At 38.9% G+C, this 18,434-nt stretch overlaps 1 protein-coding gene across 3 annotated transcripts in view; it reads left to right on the top strand.

Annotated features, from left to right (window-relative positions):
* Positions 1 to 18,434, top strand: part of DCAF5 (DDB1 and CUL4 associated factor 5) — a 128,426-nt gene that overhangs the window by 82,019 nt on the left and 27,973 nt on the right. For all 3 annotated transcript variants that reach the window (XM_037832455.1, XM_037832453.1, XM_037832454.1), the window contains exon 7: positions 14,380 to 14,446. In XM_037832455.1, coding sequence (XP_037688383.1) covers positions 14,380 to 14,446 — 67 coding nt within the window. The remainder of the gene's footprint in view (positions 1 to 14,379; positions 14,447 to 18,434) is intronic.

Here is an 18,434-nt window from a genome sequence, read left to right on the forward strand (position 1 = left end):
ACCCCTGGAAGTCAAGTCCCACGTAGTGGGGAGGGCAATAAGTTTACTTGCCAAGTGAGCTTAGAGAGAGACAGGCCATATCTGAGCAACAAAAGAGGTTCTCTGGGGGTGACTCTTAGGCACCATTAAAAGTAGGCTAAGCCTTTTCTTTGGAGTAGCAAGCTTCATAAGGACAAGCTCCAAGATCGAAGACTTGGCCTACTACAATGCTATTCCCCAGTGCTTGTGAAAATATCAGGAATTCCCCAGGTGGGGAAGTTTAGTGTTTCCACATTTTCCCCCAGGACTTCAAGGGGGCTTTGCAAATACTTTTTATTCTTTGCCCAAATTACCCTGGGATGTATTGGGGTTTCACGCTACCCTGTACAAACCAGCCATATCTCACCGCCTATTAAAGATTCCATGTAATTATGGTGTTTGAATACACTGACCATACAAGTTAAATTATATACTGTGCTACTGAAAGTATAGATTTTGCACCAAATCAATATCCCTTTCCTTTGGTCTCACATAGAAGTTGAGGTTTTAAAACACAGTCAGTATCATCCTTTTCCCTTTAGTCTGGTTTACCTTAGTTCTAATCAAGTCCATTTTGTTCATATCTCTAATTGGAGTCTGATCTCTTTTTCAGCTTTTTTAACATTTACTATATGGGGTAATGCTGACATTCATAGCTGCCGAACTCTGGCTCTGAGTCTTAGGTGTCACACAGATACCGGGTCCAACCAGGTTATACACAAACAGCTCAGCATCTCAGAATTTAGAGATAACCATTACAACTCTGTAATGACTGCTGTAAGAGCTTACAATCTAGGAACCTTTACCTTAAGCCTTCCACTGATAAACTTATGCTCTCAGATTCAATTCTCAGAGTTTGCACATTAAAGTTAGTCTATATTGGTGAGGGATTATAATGTTTGTCTTTTCAGTTCTGGCTTACTTCACTCAACGTACTGACCTCAAGATCCATTCACCTAGGTGCATACCTTACAACTTCATTTCTTCTTGCCTCTGCTTGATATTCCATTGTATGTATTCACCACAGTTCACCATTCTGTTTTATATGTCGATGTATCCTTAGGCTACCTCCATCCACTGCAAATCATGAATATAGCTGCTATAAACACCAGTGTGCAATGTTCACTCATGTCCCTGCTCTCAGTTCTTCCAAGTAGATACTCAATAACAGGGTTGCAGGACCATCTGGCAACCCCATAGCTAGCTTCCTGTGGAACCACCACACTGCCCTCCAGCTGGGATGCGCCATTCTACTTCCCTACCAGCAAGGAATAGGTACATCCCTCTCTCCACATTTTCTCCAGCACTTGTATCACTCTGTTTAGTTTTTTTAACAGTTTTATTCACACACCATAGAATCCACCCTAAGTAAATAATAAATGACTCCCAGTATAATCACATTATTATGCATTCACCATCACAGTCTATGGGGACATTTCCATCTCTTCCTCAAGGAAAGAAGAAAAGGAGGAAAAAAAAAAATGAATAGAAGTACAAAATATAGAAGAAAAATAAAAATAAAATGCAATGAAAAGGTCAGACAACATCACCACCACCAAGAATCCCATATAACTCTCCTGTATAACCCCCTTATAGACATTTAGCTTTGGTATATTGCCTTTGTTACAATTAATGGAAGCATCTTTCAATGTTACCATTAACTGTAGACTCTAGTTTACATTGATTGTATTTTTCCCCTATGCCTTCCAGTTTTCAGCACCTTGCAATGTTGACATTCATTTGCTCCCCCTCATTTAAAAACATTCTTATATTTGTACATTTAATCACCATCATTGACCACACTACGTTTCACTAAATTATACAATCCCAGTCTTTATCTTCTATCTTTCCTTCTGGTGTCATACATGCCACTAGCCTTCCTCTTTCAACCGTACTCACATTCATCTTTATTCCAAGTACTTACAGTATTGTGCTATCCATTTCTCGATCTATACAGTCAATCCTATTGAACCTTCATACTCCTTCAGCATCAAATGCCTGATCTCTAACCTCTTTCCATCTCCTGATAACCTGTGTTCTCAACTCTCAAATTTTGCTCATCATAGTTATTCCATATAAGTGAGACCATACAAAAGGACCATATCCATCCTTTTGTTTCTGGCTAATTGCTCTCAATGTAATGTTACTGTCTACCATTTTGTCTTTTGGATTTTATATGTCTATCTTACATTATTTTTATTTTTTCCCCTCTCTCTTTTTACCCTTACTGATAGTCTTCATTTCTGTACTCTTCTCCAAACCTCTCTTTCCTATCAGCCTGTACCACTTCCTTTAGTATTTCTTGTAGAGCAGGTATCTTGTTCACAAACTCTCTCAGTGTCTGTCTGAAAATATTTTAAACTCTCCCTCATTTTTGAAGGACAGTTTTTCCAGATACAGAATTCTTGGTTTGCAGTATTTATCTTTCCGTATCTTAAATATATCATACCACTGCCTTCTCACTTCTGTGGTTTCTTCAGAGGAATCTGCACATAGTCTTACTGAGTGTCCTTTCTATGTGATGGATCACTTTTCTCTTGCTGCTTTCAGAATTCTCTCTTTGTCTTTGACATTTAATTATCCGTTTATTAAGTGTCTTGGAGTCAGTCTATTGGATCTATTCTGTTTGGGGTACATTATGCTTCTTAGATCTGTAATTGTATGTATTCCAAAAGAGATGGGAAATTTTCAGTAATTATTTCCTCCATTATTGTTTCTGCCCCTTTTCCCTTCTTTTCTCCTTCTGGGACACCTATGACACATATATTTGTGTGCATCATGTTGTCATTCCATTCCTTGAAACCGTGCTCATAATTTTCCATTCTTTTCCCTATCTGTTCTTTTGTGTTTAGGATTTCAAATGTCCTGTCTTCCAGTTCATGAATCCTTTCTTGTGCCTCTTCAAATCTGCTGTTGTATGTTTCCATTGTGTTTTTCATCTCCTGTTGTGCCTTTCATTGCCATAAGTTCTGCCAATTGGTTTTTTCAGACTTTCAAGTTCTTCCTTATGTTTGCCCAATGTCTTCTTTATATTCTTCATCTCTTTCACCATATCTTCCCTCAATTGGTTGATTTGATTTTTTAATTGATTTAGGAGATATGTTTGATGAATGGTTAGTTGTTTCAATTCCTGTATCTTAGTTGAAGTGTAAGTTTCTTCCTTTGACTGGGCCATATCTTTGTTTTTCCTAGTGTGATTTGTAATTTTTTGTGTTCTAGGCATCTGGTTTCCTTGATTACTACAATCAGATTTTCCCAGACCAGATGGGCCCAGGTCTCAGGAGGAGGCTGTATTCAGTATCAGGTTTCCCTGAGGATAAGACCTGGCAGATTGTCAGACTTTCCTGTAAGGTCTCTAGACTTCTTTTCCTATCCTGCCCAGCAGGTGGCACTTGTCAGCCTGCAGCTCCCCACTAGCGTAAAGAGGTGTGGTGTATTTAATTCTTAGTGGATCCTGTCCTGCTCAGCGACAGATGTGTCAGAAGCTAAGCTTAAGCTGTTTCTGTTTTCTTCCCCCCAGGCCCTTGGGTCTGAGTTCTCTGAGGGAGGACCACCACATAAACTGAGCCCCACCTCCCTCTTTTCTTAGGGAAGATCAGCCCTTTAGGGGATTGTCTCCTACACTTGAATTTTTCTTTTGACTAACTTAACTCCACCCTTGCCTGGGTCAATGCTGAAAACTGAAAATGCCTGAGGCTTTCTCTAATGAGCTACTTAGAATGAGAGAAAAAAAAGGAGGGGAAAGGGAAGAAGTCCCCTTTTCAAAGATAGTCCCCAACCCTCCAGTTCACCAGACAAGAAGTGGAATTGGTACCCGATTCTGTGTGCCACTTTTCTTGGGGAATAGCCCTTTTCCAGTATTCTGATCTCAGCAGGCTCCAAAAGCCTCTGTTTTTATTTATTAATGTATTTTTTTTCTGTCATCTCTTCCTCCTCTCTTCCAGGATAAACCTTCAGGTTCCTTTTCTGCTTGCTCTGGGTTTATCTGTGCTTGTAGCCTGTATTCAGCAGTCCAGATTTGTTAATTAAAACAGCAGTTGGAGCTTGGTTGAGCTACATTCCCTTCCCCCTGGCAGGGACTGCTTCTTTTTCCCTCAGCAAAGTTATGCAACCCAGCCTGCCATGCCAGTGTAGGAGGGGCGCCAGCTCGCAATTTGGAGAGCTTTACTTACAGTTCTGTGCTGTGATCTCAGCCATTCCACCCATTCATGGCTGGTGTACAGTGTTGTCTGGTCACGGATGTCCCCCCATCAGTTGTTCCAGACTATTTTCTAGTTGTTCCTGTCTACTTATCAGTTTCTTTGGGGGGCTAACTAAATTCCATACCTCCCTATGCCACCATCTTGCCCCACCTCCACAATAAACTTTTGAGACAGGTATTACATTAATACCTTTTTCCAAACAAGGTGGGGGGAAGAGAGGTTAAGTAACTTTTCCAGGGACAAACAGCTTAGTAGCAAAGCCAGTCTGGCCCATGTTCATGGTCTAGACTTTTACTTTTAATGCTCTTTCATATCCACTATGTCATTTGAATCCTCCCAACAATCTTTGGGTGTAGTTGGACACATCCTTTCAGTGTGACTCTGAGGCCCAGAGTAGTTTGAATTGGCAGATCTAATTGGTATCAGAATCAAGACTAGACTTATGCTCTGCTTATGATTGTACCTGCTTCCTCTCAGGCATGCTGCCACTGGTGTTATGGAGGTCAGGTGGTGAGGTGGTCCTCCATGGTCTTCTAATGAGAAGAGATGAAAATGGAATGCTGTGGCAGCCTTCCTTTTTATATGTATTGTTTAGGAGTGAATATTTTACCAGACTTTTAGTTTCTAAATAGAAAGTAGTGTGAAAATAATTTATTCAATCAGCCATTTATAATTCTTTTTGAGTCCGGGACCCCTTTTAACGTCTAAAAGCTGCAACAACAGTCTTCTAAGAAAAATGCACATACCCATATAATTTTGCATATAATATTAAAGGGTCTGTAGAATTTCTGTAATCCAGATGTCTGAGAATTATCAATTTATCAATCCTAGATTAAGATTTACTGTTACAGTTTTAAAACTTGGAAAGCTTGAAAGGGTTTAGAGTATTTGCAGGCCTGCTAGATGTGGTCTGGCTTATAATTGTTCAGCTGAAAAGAAACAGATCAGGTGACCTGAGTTTCTTCTTAGGAACGAGTGGAATTGGCATGATTTGATAACACAACATGACAGTTCTCTTCTAATGCATGGTTCCTGGCCAGGAGCCTGGGCTCCACTAGGAAATCCTTGGTAGGTAATGATGAAGGGGGAACAGAGTCCAACCTTTCCTTCTCTACCTGACCCATCCTCCTTAGAGATTTTACTTTCAGTTAGCTTTGCCTCTTTTTCTGGTGTCTTCAAGCTTAGAAAATAATGTTTCTTCCTCAGAATGGTTGGAGGCCTTTGCTTGAGTGAAGAATGTAAATACTCCTATGTGGACTGAAGTGAGTGATGCTAACTTCCCATTTCTCAGTCCCCAGAGACAAAAACCGAGGCCCATAGAGGGTTGATTAGTTGCCCAAGGCTATTTGGTTGGTGGCTCCTCTCCTGCCTCTGGTTTGAGTTTTGCCGAATAACGATTCATCTGTAAGTAATGTAGGCTACTTTGTTACAAGCAGCTGTTGGTGATTTCGAGTTTTTGTTTTTTTTGTTTTTTTTTCTTCCTTCCTTGACTATTATTGGCTGTCTTTATGGAACTTTTCTTTATTAATAGAATTTTTCCTGCTTGGAACCCATAAAGTTTGGTTATTTTAATAAACCAAAGGATTCCAGGGATCTAATGGAGCTGAAATGGCAAATGGTCCAGAGACATAAGAATAATGTGACTTACACAAAAATAGTGTTATTTTTATGGGTATGCATATTTGTATGCTTTTATTTGGGGCCAATGAAATTCCATTTCTCTTAACACAAAAAATAAATACACTAAAATAAACAATCTATGGCTTTGACCATTTCCCATGAAAAATTGCTCTGATTGCTTTGGATGGTACTTGGAGCAGACACTGGGTGTAATGATCATTATATACTAATTGGGAAACCTTTTTTCTGGAAATAGTCTTCTAGAAAGCACATCACAAAGTTGTCCAATCACAGTTTTTTTGTATTTTTGTTTTTTTGTTCTTTGTTTTTTTCTTTCTAACAAAAGGTCAGGGGGAAATAAGAGCTGCATTTGATTTAAATGTTAAATAGCAGTCTGTCTGCTGTTACTGATCCAGGCTAAAGAGCCATCTGGTTTTTCTGTCCTAGTCAATACAGTTAATTAGACAGGCATGCTATTTATTGGAGAATAATTAATCAATTACTATGGAAGGAGCCTTTGGAAAGAACTGTGTAAGTTGATCAGTACTCAGTGAACAGTAACTGATTGATACATTTTCTGCTTCATCAGCAGATGTTGAGAAATATCATGCTGTACAAACACACACATATGTGCGTGTCTATATATGGGGGGGGCAGAGAGAGAGAGATTGAGTAGAGAAGTTTCTTCTGTGTTAACAAAGGTCCTGTTAAGGGACAGGAATTCTTAGAAATATTATATTCTGGTTGTTGATAGCTTGCCCCTCCTGCCTTCTAGAACTTTTTCCTCTTTTTAACTTGGGGTGTTTTTTTGGGGGGGTGGGGGGTGGAGGTGGGGGGTATACATTTTTTGTTTATAGCCATATGTCTAAACCCAAGGGGGTCTTAGAATATATTTGGAAGGGAGTTATCTATATTCCAATTTTTTTTCTCTTTTGTTTGTTTGTTTAACTACTGAGGTGTAAACAAAGGTTTAGAGAGGGAGAAATAGTTGCTTTGCTTGAGGATGCTGATACGTTTCATTTTTTCCAGGAAGCTTCTATTTGATAAGCAGTTTTGTGGAAGGCCAAATTTAGACCCCTTTTTGAGCCTTCAAGTTACTAACAATTTTTCGTGACTTGGGTGACACTACAAAGGTGGCCTGTAATATTTAAAGGCATGGGATGCTCTGGATATTCAACTAGCAAAAAAGCCTTTGCTAATAGAAAAAGGTCTTTCTGGAGAGCATGTATAATTTGATAATGCTAAGGGATGAAGAAAGGGGTAGGAATTCTTGTAAGGTTGCTTGATATTGGAGCAGTCTGCCAGAGAGTAGGAAGTACTAGATAAATGGCTATTTGGCTATAAAGATTAATGTATTGACAGAGGACATTTAGGCAAATGAGACAGAGACAAGAGTGCCAATGTGTTAACCTTTTTTTCAATGTTGGTGGTGTTGGTGGTCATGGTGGTGTTTCTTTTTTGAGATCTCATGAAAGGAACTGTTGTTGATCTTTCCTTACGCTTAAACAAATTAATATCTCCATACTAACAGTGGCATTAGATAAAAAGTCACTGTGCATTGACCTCAGGTTCACTTTTCTTAAAGTAACTAGAATGCATCAAAGTTGGTAACAAGGCTGTCCTCTTGGACTAGGGAATAAATGAACAGTGAGGTAGCTCAGGGTATGGCCAACTTTCAGCTTTTGTGGCCAGCTGGGAGAGAGTATGGATGATATGGATCCATACAATGGATCCATGTTCATTTTTGCATTGGTTTCACCCATCTTACCCACAAAGCCAAATTAAAATGAAATATGTCTTCTACTCTCTAATCCAGAATTCACTATGGGTCTTCTACCTCCCCCTCAACCCAGAGCTTTTGGGAAATGGGGTCTCTATTGCCTAGATAATGGAGTATCTAAAACATTTTTCTTCCTCCAAAGAGCCCTGCTCTGTTCTCAGAATACAAGATGAAAGACTCATATGGCATAAGTTTTTGAATTTTAATTCATTGTTCAGAATGAGGTCAAAGAACTAGGAGAAGGTAATGAATTCCTCATATTCGCATCTCCACTTGGTCACACACTTGATATCACCATAGTTTTTACTTTCTAAAGCTGAATAGTAATCATTAGGATTTTTCACAGTGGTGTTTTAAATGTGAATAGTGGTTGTGAAGTCCTATGTCACAAATGTTAAAATAAAAATGGGGCAACCATTTTTTCTGTTATATTTCTATTGCTTGCTTATTTATAGAAAGCGATCTGCTACTGAACCTTTCTGTTACTCACATCAGTAGCCCTTTACTCTGGGTCAGTCTCAGATCCAAAACACCAGATTCCCTGGATGAGAAAGCACAGTTACTATTTGAAATTAGGTATCAAGATGAAAAAGAAGAAGAGAGAAAGGGAAATCTGTACCTCCAGTTTTACCATTTGAGATGAAGTTCAGTTTTCCGGTTAATTAAAATAATTATTGTGTTTCATAAATTTGAATATAATAGTTATACATTTTGGGTTTCTTCTGATAGTGGTTGGTATTGGCACTATTTGGTCTGTGTTTTCTTGCCCATATTTCCTTGCAGCCCACAGTAAATATTTGTAAGATGGCCAATCAAGACTTGCAATGCCCTGTTGGTCCACTTGAGCACTAGCATTAGCAGAGCCTCAATAGAAGCTCCAGTCTAAGTCTGGGAATGGATGAACCCTTCCAACACAATGTTAGAAGAGAGGAATCTTTCCAGCTGTTCCAACAATGTTAATTATATGTCTACACTCAGACCACTTAAAATAATCTATATTTCCACATAGTTTTTAAAAAGAGGAAAGAAATAAAGGCAAAAGAACTCTTATTGGCTACCTTATATTTTAAAATAGCCCAGTATTTTGTTCCCTCTTCCTGGATTATCCACATAACTTGCTTCCTCATTTCCTTCAGGCCTCTGCTCAAAATGTCATATTATCAAAGAGGCCTTCCATGGCCATCCAAATAAACGGAAACTGACCAACCCTACCCCCATCACTCTCTAAAACTAACCTATTTAATTTTTCTCTGTAACACTTATTACTGGCACATTATAGATACATATTTTTTTTCTTTTAACATTTTTTCTCTCTTCCAACGTCCTACCCACATTGTATATGTATATAATTTTTTTTTTCCTTTCCCCATCCCAACAGAATGTAAGCTCCATAGAGGCAAGGAAGGGGTCTCTTTTGACCAGTTCTGTATTCCCTTCCCTGGAATAGTGCCCAGCACAGTAGACATTTGATGAATATTTGTTTAATGAATAAATGAACTTATTTTTATTTCTTCCACAGTCAGCAGTATCCCAGGCAGCCAACTTTTAATGCTGGAAGGGGCCCAGTAGACAAGCATGAAATGCCTTAAATGAAATCCTCAGGGCAGTTTTGTGATTCCAGTGTGTGAGCACTTAAACAGTCTGACTAGGCAGCAGTGGGTCAAGACCTCCTTGGAAATCATCTTGAGCTGTTCCCTTGTAGTAGGTGGAAGAGAAGTTCCAAAAGGAGGAGAGGGTCAGGAGTTTCTCTTATCCCTGAGAATAATAATATCTCTGAGAAGAAGCCTGTACATTCTATGCATTTTCTACATATTTTAGAAGCTGTCACATTAAATCCATGCAGGACGGCCTTAACTCTGTGGGAGAGTTTTCTTCCTTCTAAGGCAGTCTTCTCAGTCAGCATTCTGTCTGGGAATCCCCTTTTTACTTTCCATGGCTTTGCCCTGGTGAATAACTGAACAAATAGGAAAATACTGATCCTTCACAATGAAATAGTAAAACTTCTGATAAGCCCGATTTGGCTCACTCTTCTTTTATTATTTATTTTGTTTATTTAGTTTAGAGGGGACAAGGTAGCAGGAATTCTATATGAAGTTTTTTATAGCCTCTTTTAAACAGCATGAAGTATGTTGAGCCGTGAGAATGTTATATATCATATATTATAAAATCAGTGGGCAGTTCTTTTGTGTTCTCACTCCCCCCCTCACCCCATCTTAATTTGTGGGTTCAAGTTTAAGATTCAGGTGCAAGTAATTTATTTGGAAATGCAGGAAACAACAGTAGCGGAACAGGGATGTCAGACAGGGAAAGGAAAGGTGCTTTAGTGAGCCAGCTACAACTGTGGGCAATTGGACTTTAACCCTGAGGGGAAATGGAGTGGAACATACGCCTCAGTTTTTCTACCTGTGTGTCAAGGAAGCTGGGCTGTTTATATACCAGCTCCCTTCAGTTGTTGGTGAGGGCTGCTCCCAAGGAGCATCATTTCCCAGAGCAGCCTGCCGCCTTCCTGCACTCCAGCTGCCCACAGTTGGAGATCAGAATGCACAAAGCAGAAAGGCCTGCAGGTTATGAGAGAACCAGGGAGTGAGTTAGGCCATGCTTTCTGTTTCTGTTAAAACAGTAGACTAATTGAGCAGTGTTGCTTTATCTTTTCTTCTTCTTTTCTTTCACCTTTTTAACCACATCTCTACCCCAGGCCAGCTCAGTGCTCAAAATCTCTCTTGACTCTTCTGTGAATCACCCAGCAACATATCTTTCATAATGGTACCTAACGTTTCTACTTCATGGCATGGTAGTTGTGCACCTACATGTTTTATAGATATTTCTACTTGATGTAAGTTCCCTGGGAGCTCAAACGTTCCGTTACACATCTTTGTAACCACCAGAGTGCCCAGCACATGAGATGAGTGCCCAGTTAGTATGGAATGAATGAACCTTTCCCACTGGCTAGTAGGCTATTTTGTCAAGCCGGCTATGAGAGGAAAGCCCTTGGGCTCCTGAATTCCACCTTCCCAGTTTCAAACAGACTAGTGTCATAAACTGCAGAGAGTTACTGGGTGGATCAAAAAGTGAGGGCAATGAGGCTTCATCTTTTTTCTTCTTTTTTAAGGAAAAATTTTAATTGAAGATTAATAAGATTAGCCTCTGAGTTTCCTTATCTTGAGCATATTTATGTTGTGAGTTGTCAAGTATATCATGGGCCTGGCAGCTTAGGGACTTGCAGTTCTGATCCAGCTTCCAGCTTCCTTCACAGAATAATCATAGTCTCAGAATTAAATGAGCCTCAGAGCACAGCCAATCCAGTTCTCTCATTTTGCAAATGAGGAAACTGAGTCTACTGCTTTGTTCACTGTTCCCTGGGCCAGATCACCTAGCCCCTGTGGATAGCATTTTCTTCATCTCTGACTCCATTCTCATGTTCTAAAGATTGGTAAATTGATTTTATATAATTGCAAAATATTTAATAAATATTTATGTGAGGCATGAGTTTGTATGCATATTAGACCAAACTTTTTGGAATTGTTGTCAATGTCATTTTTTTTAATTCAGTTTTATTGATATATATTCACATACCATGCAGTCATACAAAACAAAATGTACATTCAATTGTTTACAGTTCCATTATATAGTTGTGCATTCATCACCAAAATAAGTTTTTGACATTTTCATTACCACACGTACACAAATAATAAGAATAAAAATTAAAGTGAAAAAGAACAATTAAAGTAAAAAAGAACACAGGGTGCCTTTTTTTTCCTTCCCCCATTTTTCTACTCATGCATCCATAAACTAGACAAAGGGGAGTGTGGTCCATACGGCTTTCCCAGTCACATTTCAATGTCATTTTAAAGTAAGTTTTCCTTAGAAAACTGTAGGCTTTTCTTTTTAAGCAGATGGGTCCAAAAGGCAGGAAGAAATGCTGAATTCAACTTAAAACACTTTTATTAATCTTTGGAAATAAACAGGCTCTCAGAATTGCTCATTTGTTGCTGTTGGACAATGTTTTTATGAGTCCTAATTAGAATAGATCTAGCTTAGTGTCCCATCTCCTTGGGAGCAAGCAGTTTGTAGCTGATACAAAAAAAAAGATTGCTTATGCCCCTGGCACTAACTTGTGGCTAGGTTGGCAATGGCCTCCTGTTCAAAGATGTCAGCTGGAACATGGAAGTTCAGGATGCTTGGCCTTGTGTAAAAGCTCTCTGAGAAGCTCCTGGCTTGGGCTCTCCAAGTAAGACCTTGAGTGCCTTAGTTTTTCCTCTTACTTCAGCTTTGAAGACAAAGTAAGTATAAACTCTTAAGATGGTCCAGGAGCCTGAAAATGTCCTTTGTGCTTATGGAGAAATATCTTTGTTAGATATCCAGTATTTTATAAGATGGTACTGTATATCCAGAGCAGCTAATGGACAGTGCTTTTAATCTCCCCGTCTGTGCCAGTTTGAATATATTGTGTCCCCCAAAGGCCATTATCTTTGATGTAATCTTGTGTGGGCAGACGTTATCAGTTTTGATTAGATTTCTTTGAGTGTCTCTTTGGAATGCGCCCCACCCAGCTGTGGGTGATGACTCTGATGAGATATTCCCATGGAGACATGGCCCCACCCATTCAGGGTGGGCCTTGATCAGTGGAACCATATAAATGATCTGACTCAGAGAGAAGTAACTCAGTGCAGCTGTGAGTGACGTTTTGAAGAGGAGCAAGCTTGCTAGAGAGGAACGTCCTGGGAGAAAGCCATTTTTGAAACCAGAACTTTGGAGCAGATGCCAGCCACATGCCTTCCCAGCTAACAGAGGTTTTCCGGACACCATTGGCCATCTTCCAGTGAAGGTACCCGGTTACTGATGTGTTACCTTGGACACTTTATGGCCTTAAGACTGTAACTGTGAAGCCAGATAAACCCCCTTTTTATAAAAGCCAGTCCATCTCTGGTGTTTTGCATTCTGCAGCATTAGCAAACTAGAACACCGTCCTAACAGAAAGGAAGGGAATGAGTATATCATGCCTCTTGCATGCCAAACACAGTGCTAGGCACTTTATTGAGAGTTGTTCTGAAATTAAATATGGTTTGTAATCATATTCCCATTTTACTGATGAAAAAATGGAGGCTTCAAAGTTTAAGTAATAGGTTCGTTAAGTCATAGCTAGAAAATGGCAGGTCTACCTGACTCCAAAGTCCATCTTCTTTCTACCCTAGGATTGGGATGACACAGGTTCAGTGTGACGGTGGCATGTGGCATCTTTAATCATTAATCTATATCCTGTGGAAATAAAATATCATTTTGTCGGTGAACTGAGAAGTCATTCTTTAGATTACAGCTAAAGAAGCTGGGGTGGGGAGCTGACTTTTTCCTATTAATTATAATAATAATTATTAATTAATTATAATTTCCTATTAATTATAGGTGTATATATATATACCCTATGCATGGGTAGAAAATCTTTATGGGTAAATTTAGAGAGGACATTTTCCCCCCATTGGTGTTTTTGTCACTCTGCTTTGGACATGAGTTATGAGTTAAAACAATCACTATTCTGTTCAGAATGTCTGCTCTTACTCACTCCCAGAAACAAATTCTGACAGGACATCCCATGATCATATAATCAAAAACTGTCTCTCCGCATAAGACCCTCTGAGATTTCACGGAACCATTTCCATCTAAGAATAGAAAAACTTACAAATCAGTTCAGCCTACCTCCCCCCACTTTTGGATTCCAACTGCTTCTCATGGTTTTCCATCTTACTCTGCTAACAGAAACTGAAAGCAGTGGATTCTGGTCCTTTTTATACCCATACACACTTATGCTAATGCTAGTCTAGACTTTGTAGTAGTAATGTTCTAAAACGCTAATCTTGGGCTATATTCTCTTCTGCCCTCTATTTCCTCTTATTAGCCAATGAGCCCTTGGATTTGCAAGTTTTTTTATGGGGGTATGTGCCAGTTTGAATGTATTATGTCCCCCAAACCCCATTATCTTTGATATAATCTTGTGTGGGCAGACCTATCAGTGTTAATTAGATTGAAATTCTTTGAGTGTTTGCATGGAAATGTGCCACACCCAACTGTAGGTGATAATTCTGATGAGGTATTTCCATGGAGGTGTGACCCCACCCATTCAGGGTGGGCCTTGATCAGTGGAGCCATATAAATGAGCTAACAAACAGAAAGAACTCAGTGCAGCTGAGAGTGAAATTTTGAAGAGGAGCTACAGGCAAGAGGGACACTTTGAGGAAAGCACAGGAGCTGCAGATGAGAGACATTTTGAAGACAGCCATTGAAAGCAGACTCTTGCTCCGAAGAAGCCAAGGGAGGACAAATACCCCAAGTGCAACTAAGAGTGACATTTTTGAGGAACTGCAGCCTAGAGAGGAACGTCCTGGGAGAAAGCCATTTTGAAAATAGAACTTTGGAGCAGACGCCGGCCACGTGCCTTCCCAGCTAACAGAGGTTTTCTGGACACCATTAGCCATCCTCCAGTGAAGGTACCCGACTGCTGACGTGTTACCTTGGATACTTTATGGCCTTAAGACTGTAACTGTGTAACCAAATAAACCCCCTTTTATAAAAGCCAATCCATCTCTGGTGTTTTGCATTACAGCAGCATTAGCAAACTAGAACAGGGTATTTGCAGTATAGTGCCTTGTGAATATATATTATTTTATTTATCTATTATTTTTAAATATCTCTATAGATAGAGATGTAGCTATATTTATAAATATACATAAATATAAATAATAAATATAATTTCTTTTGTCTCAACAGTATATCCTTTCAGGCTCTGATGATTTCAACCTATACATGTGGAGAATTCCTGCAGATCCAGAAGCAGGTGAGTGTATCCTTAGTATGAAGCCAGTGCTAATGTTGGCTTTGTTGCCATTTAGCATGCTGTGGCCCTGAAAGAACACATCTGTACCAATAGAGAAAGTTGTTTCTCTTTTAATATAATGAGCAGTTTATTGGAAAGGCAACGAAAGGAAATTTTAAGATAAAAATTGGAGGCCAGATTTAACTATCACCTTCCATATAGCAGTGACATAATGTTGCTCAGACTTCTTCCTCCTGAGAACCTTTCTTTGGACCTCACAGATTTCCTTTATGTCCATTTCCCCCTCCTATTTCATACCTGTAAAATATTTATCTTGCTTTTACATGCTTCTCCTGTATTTTTCATCTCTACATTCCTGCTTCTTACTGTACAAACAGTTGTTAGGGCCTCTCCCTTTTCTGTGGCCTCTCTGGTGATGCTGATTAAAGGGAGGCTCCCTCTGTTGATGGACAGACACGTTCCCTGGGGACCAGCTGACCTGGTGTTCAGCAGACAACAAAACGCCTAGGAAAAATTGTTTCTGCATTTCCTCTGGATGTATTCTGGGAAAAGCCTGCAGCTGTCCAGAAATTTGGTTCTAGGCCATCTGAGTTCTCAGACAACATGGATCATTCTTTATTTTGTTCTTGACAGTAGTGTCCTCACGGCTCAGTTGGGTATTATGTTGGTTGCTTCCTACTTGTTGAAAAATGCCTGTATTTTTTACTCAGGAAAGCTCAATATAACCAACCACTCTGGGTGATCTATGGCATCAAACTGAAAAATGGCCTTTAGGGAAGTAAAAGAGGACTATGCCAAGGGTATTACTGAAAATGCGTGTAGCACTCAGACTTTAAGGAGTTTGTTGGCTTTACCTATTGCTGAATTAATAATATTGTTACCAAACGTGCCTTTCAAAACTTATTGAGGCCCACTTTTGGCATAACCAGGCTGTGGTCTAATTACTGAACAAATTACCAAAGGCCTTCTTCCCTTTCTGGAATTTGGGAAGCATGAGTGAAGCAGCTTACCTTTGAAGCACGATCAGGTGGGACAGCAGTAGTCTGTCTGAACAAAGAGTGATGTTCTAACACTAGAGACAGTTCTGTATTTAAGACATATTGCTTTCTATGTCTTCTACCCCCATAAGTCCTAGCTTGATTAACTACAGAAATAGTCTTTGGGCTGAATTGTGTCTTTTACCTGATCCTGAAAAGCTTTGTTATTAGTCAGCATGACCTTTAAAATAGAAGATGGATAATCTCCCAGGGACTCTTCTCTGGAATATTTTTAACTTTTGGATAAAGAGAGAAGGGGAAAAAATGAGCAATAGGAGTGTAGGATTTTTCCTCTCATTGCTGATTTCTGTACTGACTTAGGTGTGGTGATTTTATTAGTTTAAAAGAGCTACTGTTAGGCTGACTTCATAAGCAGACAACTGTGCAATCTCAGGAGTGGCAGGGACCTGATAAGTGATTTAGGATTGCAATATTAAAACTGAGAAATGTGTACATAGACTTTCCAAAAGGAATGCTAGTTTAAAGGAATCCAGTTCTAGATTTCTTAAATTCCATAAGTACTCTTTCATGAAATTGATATTCCTCAGAAAGCACCTATTTTCTTTTCCCACCTCTCCTTTCCCATTTGTCCTTCCATCACTATTTTAAAAAAAAAAAAAAAAAAAAAATCTGACCATTTGAATCTTAGCATGGTAGTTGCCTTGAGGTATAAAAACTTCCAAAGTACCAAAAAAAATCTGAAGTATCATTTAATCAAAGAACCAGAACCTGAAACCACACTTTTCCCTTATCGTCTTAAGGGATGCACTTACAGTAAATAATCTTTTTATATGTAATAGGTATTTATAAAACTTTGAAGTATATTTGTTGATTTGAGAAATTGTGTTCCAATAATGTTTATAATAACTCAAATCCAAGAGAAAAAAATTTACACTTAAATGTGTTAAAGCCTATGGTCACAGGAAATAAAGAAATTTAAAATTTTGTGTTTATATCTTTGTTGCTGAAAATATGATATAGTTTTCAATCAAAAACTGTCAATCATAAAATTATATTAGTTGAAATTTGGGGGCTAGTAAGGTGGAAATATGATTTCAAGGAGGAATAAAGGCATAAAATTTCAGACTATTAAAAAAGAATGTGTTAGACTTCTGACTCCACATAGAATGAAGCAGGTCACCGCCACCACGATAACTATAAAAAACAAATGACAAAAATTGTATTTTAAAAGATAAAAGAGAGCTGTGGCAATGAAGTAGACAAGAACTAAAATTCCAAAGAAGGACGAGCCCTTCCTAGCTAAGCAGAGGGTGCTGGCTATTTTCTTTCCGAGGGGCATCTGAGAGTCTGGGCACAGGGTGCAGGCTGGGCTACCATAGACAGATTTCTTTGGTCAAAAGAAATCAGAAGAGTTTTTGATGACCGCATAGCTGATACGACAGATTGGAATCTAGAGGTATCCCAAACATATGGTCATTCTTCCCCACAGTACATTTACTGAGTGCTGGGGTTGCATAGGAAGCTAGGAGCTGGGCTGAAAATGTGGAATGAAATTTCCCACAGACTTGCAGTATTTGGGAGACAGAGTTCCCCTGGTGGGAGGGACCTGTCTCCAAAAAAATATATACCAGATTTTGAACCTGTATGGGAAGGGAGGATAAAGAGCAAAGCTAAAAACCTTCAAAGGACAGAATGTTTAGAGTAGAATAGAGACATGCTAGAAAAAGCTTAAAAGACTATACCCAGGAATGGAGCTAGGCCAGAAAAGCCAAATGAAATCCCCTGCAGTCTCCTGGAAACTCCAGTTAGAGGAAGAGGCCTGCAACAAGCTTCCAATGGTTCTTAGCTTTGAGAGATCTGAAACCAGAATTAAGAGTCATGAATATGTGGCCAGTAATTAAGAAGGAAAAAACAATATTGTTTTGACCTACAATATTCTCCAGATGTTTAAGTTAACAGACAGGAACTTTAAATATAAATATGATGAAGAAAATAGAAGATGGGCAAAATGGATGGAAAGATAAGAGAATTTCAACAGAGAATTGGAATCTAGAAAACAAAATCATGTAGGTATTCTAGACCTGAAAAATATGTGTAAAATTAAAAATTTATTGGATGGTTGAACAGTAGATTGGGCATACAGAGGACGGGATTAGTGAATAGATGACAGGTCATTTAAAAATATTCAAATTGAAGGACAGTGAGACAAGAGAATGGAAAAAAACAGAATGTAAAAGACAAGTGGAACAGAGATGATCAACATGTATGAAATTGAAGTCCCAGAAAGAGAAGAGAGAGAAGATGGGGCAGAAGCAATAGTTGAAGAGATCAAAGCTGAGAATTTTCCAAAACAGATGAAATTTATCAATTCCTAGATTTAAGACACTCAGCAAACCACAATCAAGACAAATACGAAAACAACCAGATATGTCTTTAGTCAAACTATTGAAAACAAAAGATATAGAGAAAAATCCCAAAAACAGCTTGAGAAAATGAACCGATTACTTATAAATAAGCTACAATAAGATTGATGGCCAGACTATGGAAAGCAGAATCTAATGGAATGGCATCTTTAAGGACTTAAAAAATTAAAGCCTGCCAACCTAGAATTCTATTCCCAAGGAAAAAATCCTTCAAAAATGAAGGTAAGACTCTCGGCCTCTCTTTGCTCCTGAGAAGATGCCAGCACAGCTGCCCAAGTCGGTGCTGTTTTTATGTTTGGGTAACATCTGTCAATCACCCATTGCAGAAGCAGTTTTCCGAAAACTTGTAACTGATCAGAATATTTCAGATAATTGGAGGATAGACAGTGCCACAACATCCACTTATGAGATAGGAAACCTTCCTGATTTTTGAGGGCAAAATTGGATGAAGAAGCCCAATATTCGTATGAATCACATGGCCTGGCAGGTTACCAAAGAGGGCTTTGCCACATTTGATAATATGCTATGTGTGGATGAAAGCAATCTGAGAGACTTGAATAGAAAAGA

The sequence above is a fragment of the Choloepus didactylus genome, chromosome 4 (genome assembly GCF_015220235.1).
Source record: "Choloepus didactylus isolate mChoDid1 chromosome 4, mChoDid1.pri, whole genome shotgun sequence".
In the NCBI taxonomy this organism is placed as follows: Eukaryota; Metazoa; Chordata; class Mammalia; order Pilosa; family Megalonychidae; genus Choloepus; species Choloepus didactylus.